Here is a 21,892-nt window from a genome sequence, read left to right on the forward strand (position 1 = left end):
GGCGCACGTGTGCACTACTCCAACCATGTCCAGGAGCCCCGCACCCACTCATCATCAACCATGACTTTGGCCTCATCAGCAGAAAGGAATCTTAAGAAAAGAGCCTGAACCGGTTTGGCTCAGTGGATAGAGCATTGGTCTGCAGACTGAAAGGTCCCAGGTTCAATTCCGGTTAAGGGCATGTACCTTGGTTGCAGGCACATCCCCAGTAGGGAGTGTGCATGAGGCAGCTGACTGATGTTTCTCTCTCATCTATGTTTCTAACTCCCTCTCCCTCTCTCTTCCTCTCTGTAAAAAAATCAATAAAATATATGTATCTAAAAAAAAAAAAAGAAAAGAAAAAGAAATGTATCAGCTCGCCCAGGCCAGTGGTTCAGTGGTTAGAGCATTGGCCTGGACACTGAAGGGTCTCGGGTTCAATTCCCCATCGAGGGCATGTACTGGGTTGCAGGTTTGCTTCCCACCCCTTAGAAAGGGTGCAGGCAGGAGGCAAACAGTCAGTCTGTCTCTTTCACATCAATGTTTGTGTGTGTGTTTTCTCTCTCTCTCCCCCTCTCTGAAGGAATAATTTGGTTATAATCATTCCAGTCAAATGACTCTAAAATACAAACTACCTATGAGGTCCAACAGCTGGAGAAGCAAACCCCCACTGAAGAGTGAGCTCTTAAAAATACTCATTAAAACATAAAATGTGCTGCTCGAGAGAAGAGCACCTGGTATGGACAACAAGAAACACGGAAGTCTCAGAACCACGGGCTTCACCTTTCGCAGCTGGTGACTTATCTCGACGACAGAGGCCGCCATCAGCGTGGAAAGCACTCCGCGGTGAACGGGCGTGCCCACGTGCCAAGACTGCACTGTTGTTATAAACTCATGCAGGGGGGTCTGAACAGAGTGCAGGAGCTACGGAGAAAGCACATCGGCAGTTCGGTGGTTAGAGAACAGGCCCTTCCAGGGGAGCCGGCATGCCCCCCCCGCCCCCCACCTCAGGTGCAGCGTGCCCACCCGCCTGCCCTTTGTCCACCTGTCTCTCCTTCTGGCTGCTGACTCACATCGTTAGGCCCACGACCAGAAGACAACAGACTGGGCAGAAGCCCACTAGCAATTATCTGCCTGCCATTGTTTGCCCCAAAGCAGAGGGAAAACCTCCAGGAACAAAAGTATCAATATCAACAGAAAAAAGAAAGAAAAGGTGAAGAAACATCAGACATTGAAAGCAACATCAGCATTGTGCTCCGCCCATGATAACAGGCTGATGAGAATGTGGAAAGTCTTGCCACACATCACACCAATAAACAGACCACTAGAACCAACTCATCAAAATCAGGAACCTTCCCATGTAACTCAGATAAAAACCAGGCTAAAGGAATACCACCACCAACCTTCCATTACCTCTGTCAGCTAGGAACAGAATGAAACCAAGTTTTCAACATTTCTTAAACATCCTCCCATGTAAACATTTCTCATTAAAAAGTAGCTCAGCCTTAGCTAATGGTGCTCAGTGGGTAGAGTGTTGACCCTCAGACCAAAGGGTCTCAGGTTTGATTCCAGGTCCTCAGTAGGGGTGCGTGCAGGAGACAACCAATCCACATATCTCTCTCATGTAGATGTTTTTCTCTCGCCTCCTCCTCCCTCCTTTCCATCTCTATCTAGAAATCAATGGTATAATAAAATGCCTTCTGGTGACGATTTAAAAAAAAAAAAAAAAAAAGTAGCTGAAACCAGTTTGGCCTTCAGACTGAGGCGTCCTGGGTTCCATTCCCGTCAAGGGCACGTACCTTGGTTGGGGGCACATCCCCAGTGGAGGGCGTGCAGGAGGCAGCTGATCTCTCTCCCTTCCTCTCTGTAAACATCAATAAAATATATATTTTTAAATTAAAATTAAAATTAAAAAAAAAATTTTAAAAGTAGCTCATTCATGCTTTTAGCCACTACTTAGAAAAATAAAGGTGCTCTCCATGACAACATATTCTGGGGGCACAGTAAATCTGGCCCCAGGCCACTCAGCAAAGGGAGCTGCTGGCCTGCCACAACTGAAGGAGTGTGAGGTGCCAGAGGGGAGCTAAGGGGGAATGTAGATTTTATCAGGGGAAGTCTTATCATCTACAAGGAATGGCAGGTATGCTCTCACTGTGAGCCTGTGCCCTCAACGCAGGAACACACCTGTACCAAAGCGACAGTCAAACCTGCTCACACACCAATGTGCCCTGCTAATCTGTGATGGTGGGCAAGTACACCCAAGGGGGCAGCAAGCACCAGCTCCTCCGCACTCTGCACCAGACCCAGCAGCCCAGCGACAGACACAGCAAGTGCTAGCAGCCTGCACGAGAGCAGATGCACTGCATGCACCCCTTCCCATCATACAGCATCTCCATGTGATGTCTAACCACCCCACCCTGCGAAGACGTGAGTACCCGCAGGCCTTCTTCCGGTTTCTTCTTAAAGCTCCAGGCCATACACTCCAACATTTTCTGAAAGACTTTCTGGATCATATCAAACAGCGTTGCAACTTCTTCGTCTGAATCTGTTTTCTGCTTTAAGGAACTTTCAGTTACCTCTTTTAGAATGCCAAGAAGTAATGAAACATAAAAGAATCCCTTCACTAGAAAGAAAATTGGAAAAATCGGTTATCTAATCACATAATTTAATTGAAAACATTACACATTCTTACTTAATACTGGTGTATTATGGTGACTTTAAAGAAGTTGTCCCAACTAAGTCAATAGCAGGTGAATCATATTAATCTTACTTTTTAATAGATAATACCTGTTCCTTTAAATATACCAGTAAGACCAATACCTTCAAGAACAGTACTGCCAACTCAGGCACCGAGAACCATGCTCACTGCGTGCATGGGCAGTGTGCCTTGGATACCTGTGCTAGCGAATGTGTCTTATTTCTCCCCTAACAGCGACACCCAATCAGCACCAGCTCCACAGTAGAAGTCTGAAACAACGGCCCACGAGCTTTCAAAATAGAACTTGACTGCACACTCTCGCAGGCCAAATGTTAAATTTCTAGCACCTGTAGTGCATTGGTGTCTTTCTCTTCCGAACCACTTCACTGTGCAATGCTGATTTGGAAAAATGTTTTCCATATGTGCACCTAATCCTGCAGCACACCCTAGACTCTAGAGCTAGGGTCCGCAAACTGTGGGTTGAGAGCCACATGCGGCTCTTTGGCCCCTTGAGTGTGCCTCTTCCACAAAATACCACGGCCTGGGTGAGTCTATTTTGAAGAAGTGGCGTTAGAAGTTTAAGTTTAAAAAATTTGGCTCTCAAGAGAAATTTCAATCGTTGTCCTGTTGATATTTGGCTCTGTTGACTAATGTGTTTGCCAACCACAGCCCTAGCGATCTTGAATTTACCTCCATTTCCGATACTGTAAGCTCTACTTGAGACAGGTAAGAAGCTAAATCCAAACCCCAAGTTTATCTGCTAAAGTCGGTAAGAGCAACTGTTGTGTTCAAGAAGTCTCAGGCACTACCAGAATCAACAAAGGTTCTAAAATCTTTGCAAATATAGTAGAAACTTCCAAGAAACTAACCACTTTTATTTTAAAGGAGGCAAGAGCCCTTGCCGGTTTGGCTAAATTGGCCTGCAGACCAAAGGGTCCCATGTTCAATTCTAGTCAAGGGCACGTATCTCCGTTACAGGCTCCCCCCTGGACAGGGCTCTGGCTAGGGCTCCTGCAGGAGGCAACCAATGGATGTGTGTTTCTCACATCGATATTTCTCTCTTTCCCTCTCTCCCACTCTCTCTAAAAAAATCAATGGAAAAATATCCTCGGTTGAGGATTGAAAAATAAGTAAAAGGAGGCAAGGGACACAATCTCTCCACACCAGTCAGCCAGCACAGTGGAACAGGTGGAAAGGGAACACTGTGGCTCTGAAATGAAGTACAAACAGCTCAGAAGCAGCCGGTGTGCGAGTTTACAAGCCCCTGAAAACAGCAGGGTTTGTCCGTATAGCCATCGCAGTCCTGGGACGTGGGGACAGCCAACACTTAACGCATGCCTTCAATCACTGACAAAAACCTGAAAAGTTAAAAATTTAATTCAAAGTGATTTCATTATATTGAAGCAGTATATGCCTTAGAACCAAATACACATAGACAGCAGCTCAGTCAATAGCACAAGGTCCCGGAGAGAGTCAGAATCCACGGTGTGGGCGACAGAAGACACAGGACGTCCCTGCTGCCCTGCGGTGCATCACTCAGGCCACTGCTAGGCAGGGCGCGTCAGCCTGTGAGTTTGGTTCCCAGTGGCCGAGAGCTCAGGCACACCTGTCCTCCTGGCACAGCCAACTCCACACAGGGCCGTGGTGGCCATGACTGCCCTTCCCACCCATGGGAGACAATGCCGTGGGTTTGCTGCACCTTTTACTAGAAAGGCAGCCTTCCCATCCCGCTGTGCTGCTTTTGCAGGACTGTCCTTTCTCGTGCTGCCCCACAGCCATCACTGTCCCTGCCGTGATACATCCATCTTATATAGAAGCTGCTGTTTGAAGTTTTAGCCTGCTGTTGTGGCTTCTGTAAACACTGGCTTGCTTAAATATAATAATAAGGAAAATAAGCCCATGGCCAGAGTAGAAGGGGAGCAATAAGGGTGTCTCTGCGTCCCTGCAGATCCCCACGCACTCTAGGCCGAAATGGGTAGGAGGGCTGCTGAGATGGGCCTTAAAGCCTAGGGCATGGGCCTGGGTGGAGTCGCTACAGGTAAGGAATTCATCTAACTAAGCAGATACTGTCCACAGACCTGATGGCAGCAGAATGGCTTGGCTTCCTGGCCCTATGGGGCACATTAAAATTCAATCATGAAATTCTGGCAAAGGTAGTCAGTTGCCATTCCTGTTATATTTATGCAAACAATCAGACCAAATTGAATACGATAGATAAACTGGTCTTAATTTAGCTCTTAAAGGTAATTTTAAGAAAATTTTTTTTATTTCAGTAGAAATTATTAGAACTAAAATGTTTTCTTTCCCTTTCCCCACACCATTTGTTATAACTCTTGCTATTCTAATTGCTCAATAATACTAAATTTTATAATACAGTTTGTCTCCACCAAGTCATAAGCCCAACTCCTGTGCCCAGGCCTCATCGTCCCTCTGACAGACAGCAAGGATCTCTGGGCTCTGAAAGAAAAGTCCATCCCTCTTCAGCATGGAAGTAGCCAGAAGAACCCCACCAACATCCATTTTTCCTAAAAGAATTCAGAGCCAGAATCCTTAAGGCAATATTTAGACAGTAAGACAGACATGAGCAGAGCAAGGACTGTGGGCCAATTAGCACTACCAGATGTAACTAAGTCCTTCCACTTCTATGTATGTGAGACAAGGGGCATAGCCAAAGAAAGGGGTTCTCACCCAAAGTCTCAGCCCCTGGAAAAGGACAGTAACCTATTTATCCAAAGGACTTGATCCCATTGTGTCTCCTGCCTCCAGGGAGTAGCAGACAAAGCAGTCCAGGAGGCTTCCCTAAAACCAGTGGGGCCTCTAGAGATCCCATTGACTCTTCCAGACCCTGACCTACACACCTCACCAGCTTACATGGAAACCCAATCTAGAAAAGCTGAACTCCATAACCAATCTGTACTCAAGTTCTTACAGGCTTTACAGCCCACCCAGAAAGCAGTCCAGAAGCACATCCGAGACACTCTGCCTGTACCAACTTCTAATCCGGTAAATCCCTTCCAACCTGGTAACTCTGGGTAAAGAAATTTGCCACACAAGGACTGACTGCTATCTGAAAAGGACCACCCCCACGGCAGTCAAGGTCAACGGGATCCTGACATGGCTTCATCACACCTGGCTTAAGACAGCCCAGGCAAAATAGTGTGTCCAGGACTCTTTTGACTCTCTAAAAATCACTCCGGGCCTTCATCTTATAAACTGGCCCACTGCCTTTATTTAGCAGAGAATTAATTCTATCCAACTTACAGTCCTCAGAGGTCAAAAGAGTCAATGATTTGACTCATGTACATAAAACCAGTGGGGAATGAAGCATCCATCTTATATAAAAACTGCTGCCTGAAATTTTAACCCTGCTATCTGGCTTCTGTAAACACTTGCTTGCTCAAATAATAAGGAAAATAAGACTACACCCATTCAAGAGAGGCCATGGACAATGCCCCAGACAGAGTTGTCAGTCATGGCCCCTTCCCAGCACTCAGGCCTTTTTTCTCAGAAGGCCTGGAAGTCTCATTCCAAATTTGGGAGACAAAGAGCTAGAAAAAGTATAAATAGAGAAAGTTTCCTCCATTTAGGGGGGGCGGGGAGGGGGCAGGGTGGTGCTCAGAATTTGAAAGACACATTTTTCTCTAGGTCTGCACATAATTATAATAAAATGTAACTCCCCTTTCTCTAAGCGTTAGTTTTTCTCATGCCGTGTCACCGCAGAAGGCCCTGCAGTTCTGTGAGCTCGGACTTCCACGTCTGGATGATGTGAGATCGAGGACATCACTTCTGGAAGACGCACTGCTCCCTGGCTGTGCTTAATTATTAGTAATATTTGGGTGACTGGTTTCTTTTTTTTAAGAGTGTGTGTGTGTGTGTGTTTTAATTGACTTCAAAGAGGAAGGAAGAGGGAGAAGGGAATAGAAACTTCAGTGATGAGAAAAAATCATTGATCAGCTGCCTCCTGCATGCCCCGACAGGGAACTGAACCGTGACCTCCTGCTTCACGGGTCAACACTCAACCACTGAGCCACACCGGCTGGGTGGGTAACTTTTTTAAAAAATTAAAATATGTCATTAATTCAATGAACAGCTAAACTGCTCAGCACAGTCCCACTTGCAACAGGACTACAGGATGACCCCAGAGCTGACTCTCCTCTGGACAATCCTGATAAGATTCTTTGCTCAAGTACTAATACCATTTCAGTTGATCAGAAATCAACAGCAGTAGATTAGGGCAGCAATTTTCAACCTTTTGCTTCTCCTGGCACACTAAATAATTACTAAAATTCTGCGACACATCAAAAAATACTTTTTTGTCCATAAAAAAAAAAATAGGTATAATTTTTATTAATTCACACAAGATGTCTATTGTGCTAGCTGTTGTCATTTTCTTTTTTTATTTGACAATCTAAGGGAAAATTATTTTGGTACATCGTTTGAAAATTGCTAAACTAGCGCCTTATTTGTGGGAACATACACTTTTTCATGGTGAAACTGCAACACTGGAGGATTGAAAATTCTTTTTTTTTTTAAATATAGAACTGATCTTTATTGACACTTAAAAAGAACAAAGACAATTTGATAAGTGCCTTAATTACAACGTACCTGCTATTTACCTGCAATTACTTTTTATACACAGCCTAAAATTCTTGTTAATGCCTCAGAAAAGTAAATTTTATGACTACTAAAAATAGATTCAGTGCTTTAAGATAATTCCTAAGCGGAAAAAAAAGTTTAAAAAATGTAAACTTTTTTTAGTGTTTCAATGATTAAGCTTAAATTTAAAATGCTATTTTCACAATAGGAAATACAAGTTATAAAGTGTTAAACAAAACAAGAAAACACCCAAACTTTGAAAGCAATAACACTTGGCCCTGGCCAGATGGCTCAGTTGATTGGAGAGTCAACAAGGTGGTGGGTTCGATTTCAGTCAGGGCAGATACCCAGGTTTCAGGTTCGATCCCAGACTGGTTGCATGTACAAGGCAGCTGATTAATATTTCTTTCTCACATCAATGTTTCTCTCTCTCTCTCTCTCTCTCTCTCTCTCTCTCTCTCTCTATCAAATCAATAAAAAAATTTTAATTTAAAAGCAATAATATTTGTTCTACTTAATACTTAGTCTTTCCCTTGGGCCATTTTAAACAAACAATGCATACTCTGCTGTTCAGGCCCACCTAAGGAAACACGCTCGGAACAGCAGAGTGGCCATGCAGCTCGAGCATCAACCTCAGTGGCGGAGGCACGAGGACAAGGCCCTGCAGGACAGGGTCCTCAGCAGGGGGTCCAGACCCATGTAGCTAATGTCGACCCAGCTACAGACTCACTAAATCTAATTTTCAAAACACAATGCTGAATTTGCTACATAATAATCTCATTTCTATCTTTCTAGCAAATGCCTAGGCTTAGAGGAACCGAGAAGCCAATTCCAAGTTTCACAGGTCTCAGGAGATGCATGTGTAACATCAAGGTCACAGTCAGGTCACACAGGACATGGCTGCCCAGGCTGTGGGGTGGGGGTCACAGCCTAGCAACACTCCCCTCACCCTGACTCTGCCCACAGCCCCACTCCTCTCGCTATAAGGTGACAGGGCTGTGAGAATTCAGCCCTGGAACCCACAGGCAAATGACCCAGACCATTGCTTGGCCCAAGCCCAGGTGGCTGGCCCGTCACTCATTCACTGAACACATTTCACTTAGTACTGAGTACACAGCCAGTGTGGGTGTAAGTTCCTAAGTGCACCTGTCCTTGGGGAAATGGCACCTTCCCAGTGTCCTAGGAGAGGGGGGCATGAAACAACCCGAATCACAGCCCCATATAGCCGGGCATGTGAGGAGCACCCCGTGACTTTGCCAGGGAGAGCAGGGAGGAGCAGACAGCTGGCGGCCAGACCAGTGCACAAGCTACACACAGCAAAATCACCCAACAATGAGCAAACCCAGCCAGGAGACTCCCCCAAAGCCTCGCCAGAAACTCTGGAGTTATTGACGTCTGATGCTAAAAACACCTCTAAACTTCCTGGTCGCATCAGCATGTAATCCCTTTTTGGGTTCCGTATCTGTCTGTGTAAGGCCACAGCCTGACCAGCACAGTGAGTGGGGGGAGAGGGATTGGCTTTCATTGACTGTCCCAGCCAGTCCTTTATGGAAGGCGGTACCTGTGTGCATGATTCTGAGACTCCAATGTAAAAGCTGTATCTGAAACTTGCCATCTCCAAGGCCGACCATCACCACATCTTTGCCCACAGTCAGGTAGGTCTGTAAGAGACAGGTGACAGGCGTGACTCATCAACAAGTCCAGAGAAAGCAAAGAGCCCACAAAGCTCCCCACGGCGGACAGACTGCCGGTTAGCGCACACACAGCTATCTCCAAAGGGGCGTTGTAAAGGAATTGCCATGAGAGACCTAATTAATTCTCATGTTTCCATATGAGACCTAATTACCTTTTATGTAATGCCTTAAACATTAGTGAACACCTAGCACATGTAATGCATAATATTACATTAAAACTATGCAGATTTATGTTTTGGAAAGAATAAACTTAGTACTGAATAGATATTCAAAGGCCAATATAAGTATTAAGAGCAACACTGTTATCTAAATTACAACTTGAAAACAGGAAACAGTCTTGAAGCACCTGAAGGAGGAAGGTCTGTGTGAAGAATGCTAACCTGGATGATCTGCTGATAAATAAGCCGATGGCGTTTCAGATAGTCTTCCTCTTGATCATGAATAAAAGATAAAACCTTGCTTTCTAACCAAAACCCAGTGTCTTCCAAAGTAGTCAGGTAAACTTTTCCTTCTGTGCAGAACTGTCCAACAACAGAAAGAGAACTTAGTGATGGAGCGGGCTTTGGCAAGGTGCTTCTGGCTCTGGGCCGGGTGCAAACGGACACACCTTGTGCTGAAGGTGGATGCTCAGCCGGCAGTGCAGGCTGAAGGCTCGCAGGGCAGCCGTTTCACCGAAGTACTCAGCTTTCCCACCAGGCGGCTGAAGAACTGATTCCAGATCCATCTGCAAAATAAAATACCCGTGGCCATGCTCCTGCTCACACGTCGCCACCACACCGCGGAGGACGCATGGCGAGGGTGGTGGGAAGCCCTGACATAACGACACAAGGAGGAGCCTGAGCAGCCCAAGAAATGTGGTCTTCCCTCCTCTGCCCCTGCAGTCTCCCACTATGAGACAGGAACATCAGTTGTAAGTTCTGGTGTGAGCCCGGTGAGGCCTGTGCCCAGGGTAAATTCTGGCCTGCCCTCTGTGAAGACAGACAGCCCCGTCCAGCAGACCAACCAGCACCGAAAAGAAAGAGAAGCAGTCCCTGGGACAATGCTCTCCTCCACCACAGGGAGGAGCCTCAGCTGGACTCCCCGGCCGTGCACCTCCCAGGAGCAGGGCCCTGTCTGGCTGTAGCAACACAGAGGGAAGGGACGTTCCTCCAGCCTGTCATGGGGGTAGAGCCACTTGTCACAAGTGCAGGGGGCACCCCCCCACACTTTTCCTGGAACCCACGGGCCATCCCACCTCCTAAGCCTGTCAGTTGCCCACGCCTCATGTCCTTATCTGCACACCGAGGGGGACTAGACAGCTCCTCATGCTGCTCAGCTGGGAAACGGCCACACAAACATGAGCACTGAGACCTGCCCTGGTCACTCTGCTGGCATGCGAGTCACTAGCGCTCACAGGTCTGTATCTGTTCTATAACTTACCTTGGACATTCCAAGTGCTCTCAGAAGGTGGCTTAGCTTCTTCCGGGGCGCAGAGAGCAGGCATTCTCGGTTCTTTGGGTGGGTCAGCAAGTACTCTATGTAAACCAATGCCAATTCGGGCTTCAAGGGGCGTGGGTCATGGATTTGAACCTTCCGCTTAGATGCTGAGTTAGTCTGAGAGAAGGAGAGCAACACACTGACACCCTTGTCCCAGTGGAGCATCCGCTCCCATACCCACCCTCGCCAGCAGATCTAGCCGGGACAGGAGCACACCTTTCCCTGGGGGGGCTCCTCTGGCAGCCAGTCGCAGACCAGTTCCAGAACGTGCCCGACGTGTCCCCAGGAGCAGAGACAGTCCAGCAGCGTGCAGTAGCTCCTGTCCGCAGCCCCCTGCTCTTGGTTTCTCAGGGTGGAAATCACGCCGCAGCTGAACACAGACACACAGTCAGACCGGCAGAGACGTCGCCGCTCGTCTATCAGGGGAGGAAGACGCCGGGGAGCCGCCCTGGGAAGGGGAGCGTCAGCGCCGCAGGCCCCGGGCCACATCCTTCCGGCACGGCCACAAAAGCCATCCTCCCTCTCCCTGCTGTCTCCGTCAGACTCCAGAGCAGATTCCAAATTTGGGGGTAACGATGTTAGCTTAGCATCAAAGTATTAATTGTATCATAAATATTAATAATAACGAGTCATTTTTACTGAGCTAACAACCAACACTATCAAATAAAAAATTCAGCGTGAGCCACAAAAACAGGCTCCCACATCAGTCATTTAAATTTTGTAGTCACATTAAAAATAAAAGAGGAACAGTAAAATTAATTTCAATAACTCATCTTATTTAACCCAATCTCCCCACATCATTTGAAGATATAATAAAGAAAGAAAACTACACCCTCTCACACCGAGTCACCGTGCCACGTGGGTCTGCAGCAGAGCACAGCGCCCGAGGCCATCACCTCACAGCCACCCTGGCCGAGGCACCGCTGTGGCCAACAGCACAGCTCTGGCGTCTCAGCATGTCAGGCTCAGAGGCTCAGAGGGCTCCAGCTCCATGCAGTCACCACGGGATTCCTGGGCAACGCGAGAGCCCTGGGAAACTGCACCCTACTCCCCCGCACGGCGAGGAGGGAGGGGGGAGGGAAGCAGCATCTGAGAAGTCACAGCTGATGAGGGCAGTCTGCTGAGTGTCAGAAACAACAAGCACAGCAATGTGGGCTCCCTCTTCACTGCGGCCCCGGCCCCGAGCAGAGTACCTGAAGGCGGACACGGAGGAAGGCGGCATGAAGGACATCAGCATGAAGAGAGGGATCTTGCAGCGGTCATCCTAGAAGCAAAAAGGAAGACAAAGCAAAAGGGTACTTAGACACCTCGGTGCTCTGAAAACTCCCCACTTAGCTTTCTGTTTTCAAAGTGGCTCCGCAGAAACTACATAGGCAATCCTGGCCATGCGCCTCCTGGAAAGCCTCACGTTTGACAGCTGTTTTCAAAGTGCACACACTTGCAGCTCTGTGGTGTATTCTTTTTTTTTTGCAGATATTTATTAAGCACCTACTGTGTACCAGGCAACAATCTAGAACCTGGAGTTACATCAGTAACAAGATTTTTTTGCTGTAAAAGCATTGCTGATAAAAAAAAGGGGGGGGGGGTAATGAACTGCATACACTTGGTGTCTTGAACATAAAACTCAAGATAATGAAACTAGAGAACAATTTTAAATGAAATAACCAGAATCTCTGTAGGAAGATGGGAAATGTGGAAGAGTTTGCTGGAGCTGCCTCCCAACACCCAATGCCTCCCCATCAGACTACACCAGTAGCGGGAAAAGTGTGGGAAGAGCTGGCGCAGCAAACACACCAGACTCTGCAGCGCCCGCACCACCAATCCTCACACTGCAGCTACGCTGCCGCTACCTGCCTTACAGCAGCAGAACACAACACAAAACACCCCGCTCACTCACTGCAGGGCTCACTCACCACAGGTGGCCACGGGCCCTGAGCTCCTGCAGGTAGAGAAGCTCTCTTGCTGCAATCACGTGGTCTCTAGGGAATTAACTAACTGCCTCCTTGGGTCCCCAGGTACCCCAGCCACACTGCTGCCCCCTCATCCAGGGTCCCATGGGTATCTGTGTTAATCCTCTGAGATTCTGAAGAATGCTGGTTTTTCAGGTCAATGGAATTACCTGAACTCTAAATGTGCTAGTAAGTTGGCCGCCTCGGCTGTTTGCCTTTTGGAGGCAGAATGAAGCTCAGAGGCGTGCCAGTCCAGAAACACAGCTCACAGAAGAGCCAAGAGTAAATTTTCCAAGAGAATGGGGTTCCCAAGACCTATGACCTTCCATCACTCAAACCATACTCTCTTTATAATTGGGGATAATTTGCATTTTTAACTATTAATCTTATTTTCATTTGTTTTTGAAATATGAACTTCCTTCAGAAGTAAATTAAAAAGTCAAGGAATGAGAAGATTTCCTTCATCCAAACAGAACAGTGACACTCTGCCGAAACCGGTTTGGCTCAGTGGATAGAGCGTTGACCAGGTTCAATTCCGGTGAAGGGCATGTACCTTGGTTGCAGGTACATCCCCGGTGGGGGGGGGGGGAGTGCAGGAGGCAGCTGGGCGATGTTTCTCTCTCATCGATGTTTCTAGCTCTCTCTCTCTCTCCCTTCGCTCTGTAAAAAATCAATAAAACATATTTAAAACAAAAAAATAGTGACACCCTGGTTCTCTTTGCCCTGATAACAGACACAGCTCCAGTATCTCAGAAACACATTTGCTAATCATGCGGCACCAAACGCTGAAAGCCGCCCACAGCCTAGGTGCTCCCACCCCTTCATGTTCACAAACTCCCTCTCAGCTCCCAGCAGAGCACACTGGAATCGGAAGCAGTGCCACAGGCCAGCAGAGACAGAAGAATCCAGTGCCTACCCTCGACATTCCCCCGGTGCTGGGGACATGAGGCGGAAAGGCATGTGGCCTCCACCCCCAAGAAGGCTAGCAGCCACCACCCAGCCGGTAAGAGCTGGCTGAGCCCCTCCTGCTATAGACGAGGCACCAGGGCGAAGCAGACGTGACGGGCACTTCTGCTAATTCTGCTCCACTGTCACCTCAATACGCTTGCTTCCAAGCGGCAGTCCCACCTGGAACACCTTCAGGTACTCAGGGAGCACAGAGGCGAACTTGTCGATGGTGTAGAGTCTGGCCTCTTTGTTCTTCTCCATGCTTCTGTGAATGCTCTTCCAGAGAATCACGATGATTTCTAGCAAACCTGCCATGGAGGCAGCATCGCTAACGGACAGGGTTTTATCCAGAACCTAAGATGCAAATAATTTTATTGTGAAAGAATCAAATCATAACAACTACTAAAATAATAGCATTGTCTTTAAAAGTACCCCTCAGAATTCTAGAACGAAAGCAGAACTGTAAAGAATACTCAGTCTATTTTCATGACTATTGAAAAGGAGTTTATCCTGTATTTGAGCATCTCTCAGAATGAATTGGTTTTTAAAAGCCCACCCAAGAAATAACACATTCTATTGTACATTAACCCTATATCCTTTTAATAAACAATATACATGAATTATAAATCCTCAAAATCAAAATTTATAACCTACTATCAGCTAGGGACATAACACACTAGTAAAAAACATGCTTTTTCGCTGAAACCGGTTTGGCTCAGTGGACTGAAAGGTCCCAGGTTCGATTCCGGTCAAGGGCATGTACATTGGTTGTGGGCACATCCCCGGTGCGGGGTGTGCAGGAGGCAGTTGGTCAATGATTCCCTCTCATCGATGTTTCTGGCTCTCTATCCCTCTCCATTCCTCTCTGTGAAAAATCAATAAAAATATATTTTTTTTTAAAAAAAGCATGCTTTTTCTTTTACTGTATCTTCTAATTTGTTCAAGGATGTCACTTCTCAGCATAAACCTTGACACGAATAGATTGTGTGTGTGACTACACTAAAACTCAGGGATTAGCCGCCCATTCTGGAAGGTGCGATGCCAGACTGGTGTGTAACTATAACACCGACCCTGCTCCTCATGGGTTTCCTCAGCTGTGTTTAAATTAATATACGCATTGACATTTCCCAACGTATGCCGGCAGCAAGCCCTAACGGCTGTTTATCCTCTGACCGTGGGCCTGAACCACAGAGGCTCTAGTAAATTATCTCGTGCCATCGCCTCAAGCGGCACACATGCGCCCCTGCCAGACACGCGGGCTGAGCCCTAAGGCGCTGCAGCAGACAGCTGGAGAACCTGCAGAAACAGCCACACCAGGTCCCGAAAGGGGAGCAGCTGGAGAGGCCACGGCGGACTCACTGCAGGTGTTGATGCTTCTGTGCTCTCCACTGAAGAGTGACGGAAAGTGAGCTTGATTAATGAGGGCACACAGACAGGACAAAGGTAGTTCCTATATAGTTACACTTTTCAATGAGCACTTAATACTCCAAATGAGGTATGGCCAGTGACATTTAAAAAGCAATGAAATTACCAAAGCATACTATGAGAACAATACAAATGACAAATCAACAAAACTTCATCCTGTGTTTAATTCTAGGTTTTAGTGCTCTGCAGCCTTATCATGGGTGTCTCACAGAACCCATCACTTCTTACAAGTGTGCTAAGTTCCCAAGTGAGATCTATTAAAGAGGAAGCCAATTTATATTTTAGCAGACATAGCTTTGATTTTTCGTAGACAGCAAAGAGGAAAAGTAAAAGAGCACTTTAAAAACTTTGTTTTCAGCCTTGTATTTTTAGAGGTGGAGGAGGAGGTGGACGTATATATGACAAATTGTATCTTTTCTAGCATAGTCCACAGTGGAACTACATATTTCTAGACCTGTGTTTTCTAATGGTACAGAAAATGACCTGAAATATTACAAAATGCAAACTCTCATTAAAGTCTAAGTTTTTAATAATGAGCCTGGAGGATTTCTTCAATATTTAAAAACCATAGCAGTCTTGCCAAAAACCGGTTTGGCTCAGTGGATAGAGCGCAGGCCTGCAGACTGAAAGGTCCCAAGTTCGATTCCGATCAAGGGCATGTACCTTGGTTGCGGGCACATCCCCGGTAGGGTGTGTGCAAGAGGCAGCTGGTCAATGATTCTCTCTCATCGATGTTTCTAACTCTCTATCCCTCTCTCTTCCTATCTGTAAAAAAATAAAATATATTTTTTAAAAACACACAAAAAAACAAAAACAAAAACATAGCAGTCTCGACTATTACGTATTACCACCTCATAAAATATGCTTTTGCTCCTTTGCAAAACCATCCTCACCATCAGCACGAGTCTGAGAGGCTGGCTCAGAGGCCCTGCGTACTCCGCAACACACACCTGCTCACGCCCCTCGCAGTGCCCACCTCGCACATGGCAGCTCCTCGCCCTGCAGATAGGGTTCAGAAACTTCTCAACTAAGGTTTCTGAAGATTAGCAATAGAATCACTTTCCTGAGGAATCCTGCCCGCCCAATCCATGTAGGAGGGCAAAGCCCTGAAGAGAACTCAAATCCCAAAAGAACTCAAAGCAGGTCCAGTTCTGAATGCGCTCGGCTGAGGGTTTCCCAGTCCAGGCTGAAAGGCCTGTGAGCTGATGCAGCGCTCCTCGGACCAGCTGTTATGATGAAATGCAGCCGCACGGTCTCCATGCCCTCCTCTCTCTGTCCCGCCTCTGCCGGCCCTGACTGGTGGGGAGGGGCCACGCAGGCCTGAGTCCAAGGGCACATGTGTGAGCAGCACTCTCCTTCGACATTGTGGTTCGAGAGCCTGAGACCAGTGACTAAGCAAAGCCACACCGGAGCCCTGAGCCCTGTCAGAGTGGACCCAGGGCAGGCGTGAGGCAAGACAGACCTTCCTTCCCAAGGCGAGTTTCCTAACCTAGACAAGCACCACAAAACTGCCCTAGGATTTTACTTTTAACATCTGTGAGACGCACATTTGGTTACAAGCTTAAGACAGTGCCGACAAGCCCTAACATTCTCTTCTGCTCTGAAGAAATAGCAGCCAAACAACCTCTTAGATAAACTATTTTTTTTTTTTAATATTTTTTAATTGATGAGAGAGAGAGACAGAGACAGAGACAGACAGACAGAGAGAGAGAGTGATATCCGTGTGAGAGACATCAATCAGCTGCTGCCTCCTGCACGTCTTGTTCTGGGGATTGAGCCACAACTAGGCCATGTACCCAGACCAGGAGTCAAACCAGCAACCTTCTGAGCCATACTGGTCAGGGCTACGTCACTGTTGATAAATTACTTTTTCAAGAGAATTCTAAATAAATCTGAGACCTAGAAATTCAACCCCATGATGTTTCCAGCAGAATCTTACAGCAGAGGTTAAGAGCTCCATCACCTAACTAAAATACAGTACGCCACCCCCAGACAGAAAAATATACAGAGAAGCTTAAGGCGAAGAAAATCTAGGACTAATAATACTAATAATACATTTCCTCTGTATTCACTCCTACATAAATTCCACAACGAACTACAAAGGATGTACAACAATTCTTTCAAAAACATTATGATCCTCCAAATAATTAGTTGAAATATCAATACTAAAAGAACAGACAAAATATTCCTAAAGTTGGGGACAGGAAGAATTCCTCCACTTCTAGACAAATAATAAACTAATCTAAAACCAGATTAATTTAATATGTGTGCACAATAGAGTCTCTCTAAAATGACGAACCAGCAGCTTTATATACTTTTTAGACAAAGAAACAATATATTTTTAAAGAACTGACAGGACAAAGACACTTAGGTTTGGGTGCTAATTAGTGAGAAACATAAACAAGTTAGGACTTGGGTGATGACTGGTAAAGGGGTAGCATGGTTTGTTTATCAAGGCTTTTGGCCCTGGATTCCTAACTCTAGCCATTGTGTTGGCCTGTGTTGGCCCGGACACTCACATCACAGCCCATGGAAACGAGGGGTAACATGGCCCGGGGCTCGAGGCCCCCGTGTCCTACTTACACTCACGTTCTCCTTCTCCCGCTCCTCGTCCTCCTCCTGGCGCTCTCGGATTGCCTTCCGGATGCAGGCATTTAAGCAATGGCGAATCACATGAATCAGCTTTGCTACAATATTGAAGATAACCAATAGTTTATTCACATGTTTCTTCAACAAAACCACCTCTTAACAGTAAAATAGAATCCCGAACAACTCCAAGTGCCACCCGAGGGAAACCATTCAGCAATGATTCGAGCACAGAGCTTACAGGCGAGGCTCCTGAGCGGCGCGGCGTGCATACCTATGTTGGTGCAGGCGGTGTGCTCGTGGGCGTACTGGTAGAACCTCCTGGCAGCAGCGTGGTTCATCTGCAGCAGCGTGACGCAGCGCTCACACCACACCTCCTCCGGCAGGTTCACGGGCAGGAAAGAGTTAAAGATGAGGCTCACCAGGCGCCGACACACAGGCCTGGAATCTGATTCCAGACGAACCAAAATATGCTCCATGGGGCATATCTTCCAAAACTGTGTGAAACAGGAAGCAGAGGCCTGTCAATGGTTCCTGTCATCTGAACATTTTAAGCAAAATTTCCAGAGTATAATAAAAAAGAAACTAGCACTCGTTCCTCCAACTCGGGTGCAGGAGACCTGGCGCCTATGCCAGCACCACCGATATCAGACAGCAACATGCTGCCCACCGTTCCACTGGGTGACAGCCACCATTCCTGTTAGCTGCTTCTCCACAGGCCCATTAACCTCTGACCTTGATTTTTAAGAACAGACCTTTGCAGAGACCTCACCACTAAACCACTCTCTGCCTTCCCTCTACAGAGCCAGCTAAGATCAAGATGAAAGAAGCACCTCATTAAGACAAAGCCCCCGCTCCGGTCCCAGGCCTTCTTTCTGTCTCACTGGTCCTGCCCGTTCTCGTGGAGACTCCCTGGTAAAGCAGAAACAACTGCCCTCTCCATTCCTCCAGCCATCGCCTCCACCATCCTGTGCGAGCAGACTGGCAGCTCAAACAACACTAAGCCAAGCACTTCCCTTTCAGACTTGGGATCTAGTTTTAACAGGCTGTTAGAACAAATCTAATCAAACTTGCACCCAGCTTTGTTGTTGAAACTGACATGCTGCTTCTAAAATTGTTATGGAAATGCAAAGGCCCCAAGCAGCCAGAGGGCTCCAAGGGAGGAGGCTGGGGGTTCATACACCAGACTCGGGGCCCTCAGCACCCAGGCATACTGGGCGGCCCTGGCCCAGGACGGACAGCAAAGCTACACAGAGCAAGTCCAGAAACAGACCACACGTCAACGGGTTTGCAACACAAGTACCGAGGTAGTGAGACTGGGGATGATATGGGTATTCTTACTATGCAGGTCATACAAAATATACTTTTTTAAAAACATAAAAATATTCAGGTCAAAATTGGAAAAGCATAAGGCAATACACACACTAAGCAATGATGAGTGATCTCCAGACCTCATCCCAAGACCCCCAAGTCACTGACGTCTGATTCCCCCCGGGTGTTTTATGCGTATCTGAGCAAACACAGCTGTAATGCTGTGTGTCCCCATTTCATGCAGCTGGCGCCTACACTTGCTTGTCCTCGCTGATCCTAGAGGTATTTCTGTGTAAGTTCACTACCTTTCACGGTCACACAGCGTGATGTCACTGCACGAGCGCACGGCAGGCCTTGCAGCGGACCTTGTGACGTGCGAGCTCTCTCCCCAATCTGTGCCAGGCAAACAGCCTTTTCAAAATACATTTCAGAACCATGTGTGGAGGAAAAAACTCACAGACAGTACCAAATAGTAATGAAGACCCTTAAACTAACATTTAGCCAAAAGCTGGGCTTCGTCTTTTTGTGGAGGAAAACAAATGTTCTTATTTACTTCATGTCTTAAATTTAAAAAACCATATTTACCCCACCTTGGCAGCCCTTACGGCTTTAACTTTCAAGAGCATTTCCACAAAAGCCACTCTCACTTTCTCCGAATTGTCATGGAGACTGTATTTTAGGGCTGGCAAAAGCTGTTCTAATAATGGGTGGCTTAATTTGTTATCCAAAATTATCGGTAGACACTGCAAGAAAGGAGAAAGACAAGATTCAAATTAGGACATAAATTAAAAAGATTCAGGTGAGAAAACATCCAGGCCCACTGGTGAAATAAATACACCTGTAGAAAATAACACTTACTTAAACGGTTTCACATTAACACACACTTTTAATGAATTAGTGTGGTTTCCAAGGCTGACAACTATTCCTCTACGATTTTACTGTTCCCAACAAGATTAGAGCAGCTATAAAATAACCCCCGTGTTAAAGAAACACAGCACCACGGCTGGTCAAGTGGTGTCCAAAGCTTAGACTATAGAGACCTTTGTCCATGCCCAGGGCCCACACCTTCTGCACCTCCTGACTCCACCTGCAGGACCCACGCTCCTCAGAGAGGCCAAGTGACCTGTCCAAGCTCAGTCTAGGCACAGACTTGTCGGAAGACTGATGCCCCTGCCACCTTCTCTGTCCAGTTATTAGGAAAATGGATTTCTTATTTTAAAAGTCATCTATATTTTCAAAGTTATACGTAAATATTTACAGATGAGATTATGCAATGTCTGGGCTTTCCTTCGAAGGAATTGTAGGAGAAAAATGAGTGGGACTACAGATGAAATGAGATGGAGAATCCTAGTAACTACTGAGACTAATGATGGAGGAAGAGTAGTTTTGTTGATTCTTATGAGAAGTATATACTAGATATCAAAAAAGCAGGGAGGGTGGATGGGAATAGATGAATCAAAGAACTTGCATCCATATATGCTAACCCATGGACACAGATAATAGGGTGGTGAGGGCCTGGGGCAGAGGGGGAGGGGGTTAGAAAAGGTCAATGGGGGAAAAGAAGACATATGTATTACTTCCCACAATAAAAAAATTTTTAAGGTCAATTTTAATGTATAACTTAACAATTTTAAAGTGCATACAGGTCCTATTCTAAAATGTTGTGCACCCTTCACACCTCCCGCCACACATATACTGAAGAAAGACTATTTCAAGTAGATAATTTTTGTAGCAAACACTTTAATTTGGTAGGTAAAACCTTATCTTGGACATATTTTAAGAAATGTCAATAGTGATATTATGAGTGATTTTTAAGATGGTTTCCTCTGTATTCACTAACTATCCTACAATAAATAAACATTGCTCATATAACTTAAAATCTTACCTTAAAGACAGAACAACGCACATCGGCTGAGCTTGCATCAAACGCCAGATCCCCCGTCACTTTCTTGAGGAGGTCAATGAGAATTGTCGGAGGCATCATCTCCCAGTATCTGGAAGTTATCTTACAAACTCCAAGGATCCCTGCGGATCGGACCATTGGATATGGATCTTCTAAAAGGCTCTAGAAGTAGGAGGGAAAACGGCTTAAAAATCTTAAATCAGTTCCCTTTATATCCACATCTGCTTTACACATAAGCACCTAGGACACTCACAACTCATCCAACGTTCCAAGATACAAAACTATTGGTCATGCAGACCCATGATCTTTGGTCAAGTGTCATTTCCACAGCTGAGTATTGCAAGAGGACATCCAGACCCTCATGGTGCCTTATTGGATAATCCCACCCACAGGACGTGACCAACGTAGGCCCCCAAGGCTGTTCCAGTGTTCCACATCCACTGTTCAGGGGACTGAGCAGAGCTGCTGGCCCTGTCCTGAGTACCAGTCTATTAGACCAGCGTTTTTCAACCGCTGTTCCTAGTGTGCCGCGAGATGTTGCCTGGTGTGCCGTAGGTGCAGACAAGACAAGAATTTTATAATTTTTCACTATTTTGTTTACTTAATATTTCATAATAAAGTAATAAAAAAATACTTTCTTTGTGTTTATTTGATTCCTATTCAAGAGAATTACTTTATATATAGTCAATATAGGCACAGAGTTAAATTTTTTAACATTTTCTAATGGTGGTGTGCCTCGTGATTTTTTTCATGAAACAAGTGTGCCTTTGCCCAGAAAAGGTTGAAAAACACTGTATTAGACACTGCCTATGCAAACCGCTCTTGCGTTCTCGAAGTACTGAAATGCACTGAATCCAAAATAAAGTCATTATACTTGCAATGACAATGGTCCTATGTATCTGATGAAAATGCATGACAGCACCTGGAGAATCAAACACAACCCACACAACCCACAAAACCACCCTCTCATCAACTCTAAACTTCACTACCAAGTCACAGGAACGAGCAAGGGCACTGTAGGGATGGTTCTGTAAACCCGACTGTGGGAAACAAAAGAATAACCTGGCTTCTTCAACAACAAAATAGGAAGAAAAAAAGAGAGCCAACGGGCATGGGTCAATAGTTGAGCATCGACCTCTGCACCAGGTCATGGGTCACTTCCTGGTCAAGGGCACGTGCCTGGTTTGCAGGCCTGCAGGAGGCAGCCAACCAATGATTCTCCCTCATCGTTAATGTTTCTCTCTCCCTCCCTTCCTCTCTGAAATCAATAAAAACATTGAGAAAGAGAGAGAGAGAGAGAGAGGGAGAAGAGATTTCTGGAGAGGGA

General features: G+C 46.3%; 1 protein-coding gene across 7 annotated transcripts in view; it reads right to left on the bottom strand.

Annotated features, from left to right (window-relative positions):
• NCAPG2 (non-SMC condensin II complex subunit G2) overlaps positions 1–21,892 on the bottom strand; it is a 66,126-nt gene that overhangs the window by 9,141 nt on the left and 35,093 nt on the right. For 5 of the 7 annotated variants that reach the window (XM_045578271.1, XM_045578270.1, XM_045578268.1 and 2 more), the window contains 13 exons: positions 20,548–20,727; positions 19,253–19,405; positions 17,626–17,848; positions 17,349–17,452; positions 13,521–13,694; positions 11,637–11,707; positions 10,660–10,813; positions 10,387–10,560; positions 9,575–9,691; positions 9,348–9,488; positions 8,835–8,934; positions 2,415–2,602; positions 763–903 (listed from right to left, as the gene is read on the bottom strand). In XM_045578271.1, the coding sequence (XP_045434227.1) occupies positions 763–903; positions 2,415–2,602; positions 8,835–8,934; positions 9,348–9,488; positions 9,575–9,691; positions 10,387–10,560; positions 10,660–10,813; positions 11,637–11,707; positions 13,521–13,694; positions 17,349–17,452; positions 17,626–17,848; positions 19,253–19,405; positions 20,548–20,727 (1,920 nt within the window). The remainder of the gene's footprint in view (positions 1–762; positions 904–2,414; positions 2,603–8,834; positions 8,935–9,347; positions 9,489–9,574; positions 9,692–10,386; positions 10,561–10,659; positions 10,814–11,636; positions 11,708–13,520; positions 13,695–17,348; positions 17,453–17,625; positions 17,849–19,252; positions 19,406–20,547; positions 20,728–21,892) is intronic. The other 2 variants (XM_045578269.1, XM_045578273.1) reach the window with 2 other exon arrangements.

Source organism: Pipistrellus kuhlii, unplaced genomic scaffold, assembly GCF_014108245.1.
Source record: "Pipistrellus kuhlii isolate mPipKuh1 unplaced genomic scaffold, mPipKuh1.p scaffold_m20_p_94, whole genome shotgun sequence".
Lineage (NCBI taxonomy): Eukaryota > Metazoa > Chordata > Mammalia > Chiroptera > Vespertilionidae > Pipistrellus > Pipistrellus kuhlii.